Source organism: Eucyclogobius newberryi, unplaced genomic scaffold (genome assembly GCF_026437365.1).
Source record: "Eucyclogobius newberryi isolate DKJ021-1_F unplaced genomic scaffold, fEucNew1.0.hap1 SCAF_19, whole genome shotgun sequence".
Lineage (NCBI taxonomy): Eukaryota > Metazoa > Chordata > Actinopteri > Gobiiformes > Gobiidae > Eucyclogobius > Eucyclogobius newberryi.
The window spans coordinates 24,654,654-24,667,129 of NW_027315823.1; the positions used below are offsets into that span (position 1 = coordinate 24,654,654).

Here is a 12,476-nt window from a genome sequence, read left to right on the forward strand (position 1 = left end):
CCATAGAATGTATAGTGTCAAACAACACTTTGGGGTTTTTCTTGATCTTCAACTCTTCAACTCAAAACAAACCCATATTTTTTTATATTTATCATACAGTTATTTCATCTGGCTAATTTCATCTCTATTGTTCTCATTTTTAATCCTGAAGCCCAAATTGTTGTGTTTATTCCATCTTTGTCCTCTTATTTTACCTGAAATTATTGCTCTCTAAATCCTTGATCACCATAAGCCACATAGATATTGACTATCTTACAATTGCAAAGGTCTTTCCATGTGGCTCTGTTTAACTATCGGTTACAGTAGGTTAGGTACTGTGTGCTTGACATCTAATTATTTATAACACACACACACACACACACCATATCTTGTAACGATTCAGCAGTTCCCTATTTTACGACTGAAGGTTGCATAGTTGTATTTCTTGTTCAAAGGGGCTGTTTTCTGCTACTTCTCCCAACTCTTGTCACGGCTACGCCCGCCTTAGGCTCAAAAATATACTGCTTAAAAAAATAGTGTGCTTGTGAAAGGCACCACGAGACAGTGAATCATAACTTAATTGGGAGATATTTGTGTTAAAGTAGCACACAGCTTATCTTGACATCATTGGGGCTCCATTTTGGTCGATTTTGAAGCCCAAACTGCAGATAAAGCATTTGATGTCTGCATTATCTTGTCAGGAAGTGTTTCTAAAGGAAAATGGATAAGATGTTGTCGCTCTGATGAAACTGGCACTTCTTGAGGTGAGACTGTAAAGCGTGGCTGGTGCTAGATACATGGATAGCAGTGATAATGGATGGCCTCTCTGGGCACGCAAGAAAGTCAATGAACACTCTTTAGTTATTTATGGCTCTCTTCGCGGCTGCTTGTTTGGACACAAAAGATTAACAATGTTTGGGATTTGCAAACTAGTTATAACCATTGTATAAATAAATGTGTAAATTTTTGGAGAAAAAACCCGAAACAGTATGTACATACATTTATTGTTGTTTAATTTATGCCCTCTATTGTTTTAAGCTCAAGCACGATTTAATTCTAGTGTAGTTTTAGGTCTTGTTTAGATATGACATTATGAAAGCCATAAGATGAGGAATGAAAAGAAAAAGAGAATCGCTGTGTTGCAAATTTGCTCAAGCATAAATCACAAATGGCTTTAGGAAGTAATCTCTTAGTTCTCATGTTAAGACCCAGGATGGACAGATTGCTTGCTGCAAACACGTCCCTGATACACACTTCTCTTATCTGGACTTTACATTTAATCATGAAGAGCTATGATCCTGTTGAAAAAGCATGACGTCAATGCAAGATGACGTTTGCTTTAGAATTTACCTGCAGTTGTCAGATTTGTCCAAGGCATGATAAATAGTTGGATAACCTGAGCAGGTTTTTCATTTTGAAAGTAGTTTGACTTTGATGTGGTTTCTGATGTAAAGCAAGTCTAGCTTTTTCTGGAGTCACAGCAGCACTGTTGATGAGGAAGAGCATTATGTAAAAGATGCAGCATTTGTCTCTCTGTTTACATTGTATTGATAAGATGCCAAACTGTCTGTAAGATACTTAAAGACTCAGACAGCCACAAGGGGTCATTTTCTCTCATTTCAGCCAATCCAAATCCAACATAGATGGATAAGTCGCATCTGGAAAGTAAAACATGATCAATTAATACTCTGCGCATAAAGAGGCAGTTCATCCACTCCAATAATCAGTTTTGAAATGAATACTCTTTAAAAACAATTATTTTTCCAGGTTGCATGGGCACCAGACCCAAAATGACTTAATAATCTTCAAATTAGATATCATGTAATCTCACATATTAGAAGTCATGTTTTCAGTATGACTATGATTGTCCCAGATTGTATTTGTTTTACCCACGCGGTCTTATTGTGGGTCCACAGGGTGATGCACTGGGCCAGACGAATCGAGCAGGAGATAGACCGGGTTTTTCAGCAGATCACCGGCGAGCAGCAGCTTAAAGGGGTGAGTACAGCTGCGGCAGACACTGTTTCTCATTTTCTTTTCAATTCACTGCTGTCTGCAGATAGAAATGCAAAGGGCAGAGGGTCAGACCACAAAAAACAGACCATCTATATAGCTTCATAAAACATCCAAACAATTACAGATTGCCTTCAAAGCTGTGTTGTATTAGTGGTTGCTAGGATAAAAACAGACGATACAAACACTTGGGCTGTTGAACCCAATATGTTTTTAAGTTTACAGTTTTTAATAATAAGAGTCTTGAATTCTTTCACTGGCAAAACACAAGCCAATGTTTGGTTTTAGTTACACTGTTACATTCACTATCTACATTTACATTTCTTTTGACAGGAAGATTCTCATGGATAGAAGCTATGTTTTATTACAGACAGGAAAAGCTATTATCACTATTAATATACCCATTACCCACACATGGGCCAACACTGGCTCCAGCTCTCCACACTGTTGGGTATGTTTCTTTCCTTTTATAATACCGAAATAAGCTTTATATTTGAGATTTTATTGTAGAGAGGATTTTGAGATAGGGCCAACGCTTCCAGTATCCATAAGTAAAGTCGTTTTTTAAGAGTTTGGCAATGAGTAACAAGAGTTGGACTAAATATAACTTCCAGCTTCAATTTCTAATTTAGGATTTGTGGAGCCTGATGGAATAAAACTAAAGCATCATTGTCAAACTGTGGCCTGCTATATTTTTGGTGGATAATGTTAAGTATAAGAAATGTTTATACATGGTCACGTAAGCTATTTTCGGCTTTAATCGCATCGTCAATAAAAGCACTAAACACGCTAAACCCTTCTAAATGTGGTAATGTTTTCTAATGAGGATCTGTGGTTGTCAGTTGCCAAACAACTTTCCTACAAACAGTACCAGTTTATAGAATACCGCTTTACAAACACCAGAAGGGCCCATAGCATTTTGAGTAAGCCAGAAAGTTCTTTCTTCACTGTGAATAAATCACTTTCAGATGTATTGCACCTGTCTGTTCTCATTCTCTGTGCTACTCCTCATGTTGTTGGGGCTGAGTTTTTGAGGTTTCCTGGCCCTGATGGATGAGCTCAGGACAGGGCTGTTTGATGTCAGGGAGGAACCGCAGCACACGTCCACAGGCCTTACAGAGTGCTTTGTGTCTCCACCGTGACAAGCTGCTGATATAAAGTCAGAGCAAAGAGGTGGTGTATGTTGTTGCTGTGGCAGTCGTTTCTATAGATCATTTTTCCTACGATGCTCCTGCCGTTTGGAGCTCCCTTCAAGTGGACGTGAGGTTGGAATAATAAATAATTATACCATGGAACAGAACCAAGGAGAAAATAAAGAAGTATTACAGGATATTCAATGTCAAAAGATTATGGCACAATTAAAGGTTTAATTTTCAACTTAAGTCCAAACTTAATTTTTTCCAGTTATATTTACAGTCCAATCCTTGATTGTTGGTTCAGTTTATGTCATTCATTTCATTGTGATGGCCTTTCCCCCCTGCAGCCAGAAGTATGTTTCAAAGGTATTCATTCATGTGGGGCCTTTTTCTTTGCAGTTTGTGTGTTTTCTGTATTGTTTGTCTTTAATATTTTTGTATGTATAATGTTAGTCGTTATCTGATCCATACACATTCTAACAGACCTTTTATATAGCAAAGACACATTATTAAATCAAAATATCAAAACAATATTTAATCAATAATATACTTTATTCATAAGTATTATCTGTCCATAAGCCTTCAGTCATCATATTCCAACTTTTATTTGGTTGATAATATATCTAAATGTCTCAATGTGCAATATAAATTATAATTTGATTAATTTACTAAAATAATCATTGTCAATAGTTAGTCCGGCTTTTTTGGGGGGGTACATTATTATGTAAAACAATAATAATGTTACTGTTATGTAAGTGGTTTGTGTACCATAGGTGTGTGTGTGCGAATGAGACTGAAAACCTTTGGTGTATGTAAATGTTGAGGATGGAGCGTCGGGGAGAGAGAGGTCAGCATTTTATAGTCCACAGAACACACGGGGCCCTGGTGGTCCCGGAACCTCCCGCCGCTCCTCGGTTTAAAAATACATAATAAGATCTCTGGTCACATCAGGGGACAATTAGTTACAGCCCTAATGGTATTAAACTTCCCTAACATGCAGTTAACACCACCTGGTCAAGTTACATGTCAGATCTATGGAGAGGCGATCCCGCTCACAGTAAGAATGCTGTTTCAAGGTATTTTTGAGTGATAAAATCGTCTGTATTAAATAAATGTAGGATAGATATGTTTAACGCCGTACTGTGGAACAGTCCACGTAAAGCAACTTATCACATCGTCATAGAGACAAACAGTGACGGACCCTCCCCTAGATAATTTTTTTTATTGTTTTATGTCTTATGTCTATGTTTGTGAATTCTGTTCATTGACAATGGTAATAAACCATTTCTGATTCTGATTCTAAATTGCATACTTCTGTTGACCACGGATGTGGTTGTAATTTGCTTACTATAGTCTATCAATAGGTTTAATAGAATGGTAGTGAAATAAGTCTTAATTATTGACTTCTGTGTTAAACCCCTGGAGTTCGGAGCACGTGCCCTCTCAGTTTGTCACTGACAACAGATGGTCAGCCCACTCTCATTCAGGGCTAAATTAATCCTTGTGAAAAGACAATTAAAGACTTTTACATGCTTAGAGCGAATCTAGAAACATGTGTAATTGCAAGTTTGTAGGAATGTTTTTTTGATACAAATGATAATGTTTCATGTAGATTTATAGAAGCTATGAGACAATATTATTGTTTTAGCAGGGGCTTTTATCTCACAAGAGTACATTAATTAATTAATTCATTTATTTTTATCATTATTGTGTCTTGCATATACTGTATTTATACCCAGCCCTCCATGGGCTTGTACAAATTTCCCTCCTTTGAATTTGTTCTATAAATATTAGATCTATTTTTAAATCTTGATTTGTTTCCTTGTGTGTCATGACTCAACAATAGCATCACATTATTTAATCATGAGCTATGAGTCAACTTGGATTTGTGATCGGGTCTACACTCAGAGTGACGAACCCTGAGAAATGTAACATGTTATTGAGATTTACCAATCAATTGAAACAGCTTCAATTCAACATTCTCCTCTATAAACATGATCAGATCTTTGTTGGGTTCTTCAACACCACAGCAAATTATTTGGAACTGTAACTTGCGTTGCATTGTATTATATTTGTGGTTATCGAGTATAACAAATTATTATACTAACTACTATGGGCGTAAGTAATATTAGGGCTGGGCAGTATTGATTCTTTGCTAGTGTGGAGTAGATATTTTTTTCCTTGAAAATGTCATGGAATTAGACATGCACCGATGCTATTCCTTAACACATAGAGAACACAATTCAACTTAGAATATGAAACGACACAGAAACGTCAGACATTTGTATGGCATGCATGGGAGAAAATGCGGGGACTGTGTCAGCCAAGCCGTTGTAAGGAGCCTGGCTGACCCTCCTGCGTCTCACCCCCGCGTCTCACACTGTTTTTTCCCATGCTGGTTGGTTTTATTAGATATTCTGGAATAGGCGGGTCACATTTCTCATTGGTCAGCCTCACATCAAGGCACTTGGTATTTTTCCGTAGAGATAAAGCCTGCAAGGGGGGGTGCAACTCCCCCCCCCTCTGGGGCAACATCCTTTGGCCCATCTTTACGACCCCTTCACAAACAAATGCTGTCACACACCCGTTCTTCTCTTAGACTAATGATGCAGATAAAATATCACTATTATGCAGATAAAATACATCACAGAAATATACTCATATATTCACATTTTATCACAAAAACACAATAACTTTTCTCAACACTGGTCGATGTTGAATTGCTGTGTATTCATCGAGTAACTTTGGAACAGCACCGTATAAAACATCATGGGCAAACAAAGGTCATTAGATTTACTTTTTACATTAAATAATTGAACTGAAGTGATCCAGGAATCAATACAACATCAAGTCAGTTTGGTCTGTATTGGCCCCGATTTCGATTACCAGTGTCTGTATTTGTGATGACACTGGTCATACCTCGCTTTCTAAAGAGGCACCACGTCAATGATCTGGTGAAGGGTCCTCCACCTGCTTACCTCCATGGAGATGGGATTTTTTACCCTTGATGTTTGGCGATAAACTCGTCTACCTTTTATGGAGAAAGCAGGTGACGCCTCCAGGCCAACTTACAGGTCAGGTCTCTGGAGAGGCGTACCCTGCACACATTAGGAGTGCATGTATTTCAAGGTATTTTTTAGCAATAAATGTAAGCGAGACTAATTTAAGGGAATTTTGTAGAACTTTCAAGGAAAAGCAATGGCCTCTCCATGGAGATGAGCAGGTGTTGGACCCTTCACCAGAGAAGTTAGACTGTGTGTGTACTTTTAAATTCAGTGAGACTATTTTATTATTATTGTTATTAGGCCCGAGCGCCACAAGCTGGCGAGAGGCCTATTAATCTCGTAAGGCCGTGCGAAGCGCTCGCCCACTTCCAAACACTCACTAACACACTCCTCCACTCATGAACGCCCCGTGCATACTAATTAGTTGTAGGAAAATGGAACATTACCGTTGTAAACGGGCGAAGCCCGTGCAAAAGTTCGCACTAAACGAGCACTTTACATTGTAAAGTGCCCATATAAAGCACTCATTTGCGCTAAGTAGCTCACGAATACGTTCCCCATCTCTTGCATGTTCCGTGCATATAAGCATGTTATGCAAAAATTCAACATTATAACTGTATAGAGGGCCAAAAACACAAAGTGGGCGGAGTCCACTCAAAATTAACGAAAGTACCCTTCAGTGACCAGGGACCCACACCATGAGGTAGGAAAGCGCGAGCGCTTTCCTACCCCGTCGCCCCTGGCAAGTACAGTGAACTAGCCCATGCCGAAGGCATGGATCATGCATACTTACTCCTGCTATGACAGAAATAGTCAACAATTAGTGAATGGGCGTAGCCCATTCACTAATTGTTGACAACAGCAGCACGAAGCGCTGCATTCCTCCAAAAACCCTCCTGGCATCGTCCCGTACGCGAGAATCCATGCCGCAGGCATGGGCCATGCTTGTATCTGCTCAAATCAATGGAAGTCTATGGGGAGTGGGCGGGGCATCCCGACGGAATAGGGAGTGACGAGCGCGTAAGCGCTCGTAATGATGATTCCACCCCATGGCGGCATCGGGAAGGCTTAGAGCTTTCAAACGATGTATAATTAGGCCCGAGCGCCACAAGCTGGCGAGAGGCCTATTAATCTTGTAAGGCCGTGCGAAGCACGGCTGCGAAAGTGCGCACGTAGTGCGCACAAAATCGAGCGCGAAGCGCTCGCCCACTTCCAAACACTCACTAACGCACTCCTCCACTCATGCACGCCCCGTGCATACTAATTAGTTGTAGGAAAATGGAACATTACCGTTGTAAACGGGCGAAGCCCGTGCAAAAGTTCGCACTAAACGAGCACTTTACATTCGCGGTCGTCATCCCCATATAAAGCACTCATTTGCGCTAAGTAGCTCACGAATACGTTCCCCATCTCTTGCATGTTCCGTGCATATAAGCATGTAAGGCAAAAATTGAACATTATTACTGTATAGAGGGCCAAAAACACAAAGTGGGCGGAGCCCACTCAAAATTATCGAAAGTACCCGTCAGTGACCAGGGACCCACACCATGAGGTAGGAAAGCGCGAGCGCTTTCCGAAAATGTATAGTTTATGATATTTGAAAAATGGGAAACATTGTTTTCGCATCGGAATATTATTCTTTCTTTCTTTCTTTCTTCTTCTTCTCGGGACCAACCCCCCTATTTTTCACCCAGTGAACATTGACGAAAAGTCACAAAAATTTGCACGCCTCTAAAAATCGTGCCTCTCTACATTCTGGCTATTTCCCTTTTCTAAAATTAAAAAAATTGGCGCGTCAGCGCCCCCAAATGTACCAAAAATGCATTGAGAGATGGGAAATGACCCAAAAAAAATCTGATCGTAGAATCATGAAATTTGGCGCAGAGGTAGATGGTGACAAGAGAAGTAAAAAATATTATTACGGCAACGCCGTCCGCCCAACCAAATGTCGGCCATATTGCTTCAAAAATGGCTAAACATGACTTCGGAGTTTTTCCAAACGTCGTACTTTTACGAACTCCTCCCAGGGCGTTGGCCCTAAAAAGCTGAAATTTGGTGAAAATTCTACTGAGGAGTGGGACATCAAAAGTTATCCAAATTACATTGATACCTCTCACGGTCTCTGTGCGGCGAAGCCGCAAACTGTAGCTAGAATTTCAGAAATCTCCCATATTTAAAATTTCTGCCGTTTGCGCAGATAAAGTCCGAATTGCGTCAAATTAGAATCAGTTGTTAAACTCTTTGCCCTAAACCTACTTGAAGTGAAATAAATTCATTTGGCGCCACAGCGCCCCCTACAGATTTTATATGGAGGTTAAATGTTTAGTTTTGCGAAATTATATGAAATTTGACACACAACTCAATTTTAGCATCCCCATCAAAAAAGTCAATGACTCATGTCATAATTGTTATGGCGTTGCCGTAACGATGACCGAAACCTTTCATGTTATTCCAATGGGGAAATCGCCAGAACATGTTTACACTTTAGACTTTTACAAACTCCTCCCAGGGCGTCAGCCCTATTAACCTGAAATTTGGTGAGACTCATCTTCAAGACCATCAAAAGTTATCCACATTTTCATTCAAAGAGTCACGGTGTCTGTGCGGCAAAGCCGCACATTTTGCCAAGAATTCAAAATAAAATTGCTTTTTGATGGTAAAACAAAGGGGAGAAGATGTGACAGCGTCACAGATTCAGCAGTAGGCGTAATAAAAGGACAATTGGGGCGCGTTAGCGCCCCCTCCTCTTGCGGCGTGGCGGCGGTGTGGCGGCGGCGTGGCGGCGGCGTGGCGAGGGCCGATCATTGCCGCTTGCGGCTATATTTTGTTGTTATAGTGGAAACGGCTATATTGTTTTTGCTAAAAATATTATTATTATTAGGCCCGAGCCCCAGCAGGGGGAGGGCCTATTGCTCCCGCAACGCTGCCGAAGGCAGCGTTGCAACTGTCTGACCAAACATGCGGGCGCAGCCCGCATGTTTGGTACCCCGTCGCCCCTGGCAAGTACAGTGAACTAGCCCATGCCGAAGGCATGGATCATGCATACTTACTCCTGCTATGACAGAAATAGTCAACAATTTTGACTATTCACTAATTGTTGACAACAGCAGCGCGAAGCGCTGCATTCCTCCAAAAACCCTCCTGGCATCGTCCCGTACGCGAGAATCCATGCCGCAGGCATGGGCCATGCTTGTATCTGCTCAAATCAATGGAAGTCTATGGGGAGTGGGCGGGGCATCCCGACGGAATAGGGAGTGACGAGCGCGTAAGCGCTCGTAATGATGATTCCACCCCATGGCGGCATCGGGAAGGCTTAGAGCTTTCAAACGATGTATCATTTGTTGTTATAGTAAAAACGGCTATATTGTTTTTGCTAAAAATATTATTATTATTATTATTATTATTATTATTATTTTTCTTGTTCTTCTTCAGCGCTTTGATCTCTAATTTGACCCCCTGAACATGCTCAAAAACTCACCAAACTTTGCCCAAAATTCAGAATCGGCGAAAAATTTTATTTTTTCTGGGCCATTTTTTTTTTCGTTAAAAAATGGCGCGACAGCGCCACCGACAAAAGTCAAAATACATTGCGCCTATGGGAGACGCCCCGAGGTCAACTTTGGCGTAAAGCTACGAAATTCGGGACACGCATTCCTCTCGTGAGGATAAACAAAAAAAATCATTGTGGCCACGCCCCCAAACTTACCCTATGGCCGCCATCTTCCTTTGAAAATGAAAACAAGCTGAGTTAGCCATTTTGTTTACGTCAAACTTTGACGAACTCCTCCTAGGGCGTTTTGCCCACCGACTTCAAAATCGGCGTACGTCCTCTGGACAAGTGGGGCATCTAAAGTTATTCAATTTTTTTAGATACCTTTTACGGTCTGTGTGCGGCGCAGTCGCAAAGTTGGACAACTTATTTTGGAATATTGCAGGTCTAAAAATTGCTCCCATTTGATCAAAACCAGTCCGATTAGGACCAAATTTGAATCAGTTGTTAAACTTTCTAGTTTGGACCAGTTTAGGCTGACAAAATTGAAATGGCAGTGATAGCGCCCCCTACAGAGTGACCTTTAAATTAACATTGAAGGTCAAAAATTAGTTTTACCAAAATTGTCTAAACTTTACCCAAAATTCTATTTTGCCGTCCCGATCACAAAAGCCAATCACAAAAATGCCTAAATTTTTACGCCGTAGTCGTAGCGATGACAGAAACCTCCCATGTTATCCCTATGGGAAAACCACAAAATCTCTCAAATTACCACATTTTTATGTTTTACACTTTAACGAAGTCCTCCTAGTGCGTTTTGCCCACCAACCTCAAAATCGGTGTACGTCCTCTAGACAAGTGGTGTATCTAAAGTTATCCAAATTTTAAGGATAACTTTTACGGTCTTTGTGCGACGGAGCCGCAAACGTTTCCCAGAATTCTGACTATTTGGCCTTCAGAGTGGCCTATAAACAATAGAGTTTTTCCAAATGACATGATATTTTGAACGAAATTCTAATTTGCCATCCTGATCATACAAGTATGAGAGCCAAAGTCATATTTTGTACGGCGTAACCGTAGCGTTGACAGAAACATCCCATGTTATCCTTATGGGAAAATCGTAGAATCGCTCAAATCACCACATTTTTACGCTTCACACTTTAACAAACTCCTCCTAGGGCGATTGTCCGATCAAGTTCATATTTGGAGAATATCATCTACACAAGCGGGGCATCAAAACTTACCCATATTTTGATTCTAAGTGCTACGGTCTCTGTGTGGCGGACCCGCAAATATATGTCAGAAATGGGAAAACAGCGAAATCTCTAAAATCACCACATTTTTACGCTTCACACTTTAACGAACTCCTCCTATGCCGATTGCCCGATCAAGCTCATATTTGGGGAAAATCATCTACACAAACGGGGCATCAAAAGTTATCCATATTTTGATTTTAAGTGGTACGGTCTCTGTGCCGTGGAGCTGCAAATATACTGTCACAAATGGGAAAAACGCCAAATCCTTGAAATGTTCACATTTACGCTTCACACTTTAACAAACTCCTCCGTGGGCAATAGCTCGATCAAGCTTTACTTTGGGAAAAATTATCTACACAAGCGCGGCATCAAAAGTTATCCATATTTTTATTCCAAGTGCTACGGTCTCTGTGCGGCGGCGCAGCAAATTTGACTGACACTTGTGTTCATTTGCACTGGATTGGCCATGTCCAATGTGTCGCCGTCTGTCAAGTTCTTTTTTTATTCAACACACAATAAGGGCGCCATCTTTATCAAGTCGAAAGCGCAGAGTCGGAAGGCCGGCGGCCCGCGAGGGCCGTTGGATGCCGCTTGCGGCTTTAATTTTTCTTGTTCTTCATCGCTTTGAACTCTAATTTGACCCCCTGAACATGCTCAAAAACTCACCAAACTTTGCCCAAAATTCAGAATCGGCGAAAAATTTTGTTTTTTCTGGGCCATTTTTTTTTTCGTTAAAAAATGGCGCGACAGCGCCACCGACAAAAGTCAAAATACATTGCGCCTATGGGAGACGTCCCGAGGTCAACTTTGTCGTAGAGCTACAAAATTCGGAACACACATTCCTCTCGTGAGGACAAAAAAAAAATATTATTGTGGCCACGCCCCCAGATTTACCCTATGGCCGCCATCTTCCTTTGAAAATGAAAACACGCTGTGTTAGCCATTTTGTTCACGTCAAACTTTGACGAACTCCTCCTAGGGCGTTTTGCCCACCGACTTCAAAATCGGCGGACATCCTCTGGACAAGTGGGGCATCTAAAGTTATCCAATTTTTTGAGATACCTTTTACGGTCTGTGTGAGGCGCAGCCGCAAAGTTGGACAACTTATTTTGGAATATTGCAGGTCTAAAAATTGCTCCCATTTGATCAAAACCAGTCCGATTAGGACCAAATTTGAATCAGTTGTTAAACTTTCTAGTTTGGACCAGTTTAGGCTGACAAAATTGAAATGGCAGTGATAGCGCCCCCTACAGAGTGACCTTTAAATTAACATTGAAGGTCAAAAATTAGTTTTACCAAAATTGTCTAAACTTTACCCAAAATTCTATTTTGCCGTCCCGATCACAAAAGCCAATCACAAAAATGCCTAAATTTTTACGCCGTAGTCGTAGCGATGACAGAAACCTCCCATGTTATCCCTATGGGAAAACCACAAAATCTCTCAAATTACCACATTTTTATGTTTTACACTTTAACGAAGTCCTCCTAGTGCGTTTTGCCCACCAACCTCAAAATCGGTGTACGTCCTCTAGACAAGTGGTGTATCTAAAGTTATCCAAATTTTAAGGATAACTTTTACGGTCTTTGTGCGACGGAG

General features: G+C 40.8%; 1 protein-coding gene across 1 annotated transcript in view; it reads left to right on the forward strand.

Annotated features, from left to right (window-relative positions):
- LOC140365814 (voltage-dependent calcium channel subunit alpha-2/delta-2-like) overlaps positions 1-12,476 on the forward strand; it is a 46,732-nt gene that overhangs the window by 5,935 nt on the left and 28,321 nt on the right. The window contains exon 2 of the mRNA XM_072452378.1: positions 1,896-1,977. Within this exon, the coding sequence (XP_072308479.1) occupies positions 1,896-1,977 (82 nt within the window). The remainder of the gene's footprint in view (positions 1-1,895; positions 1,978-12,476) is intronic.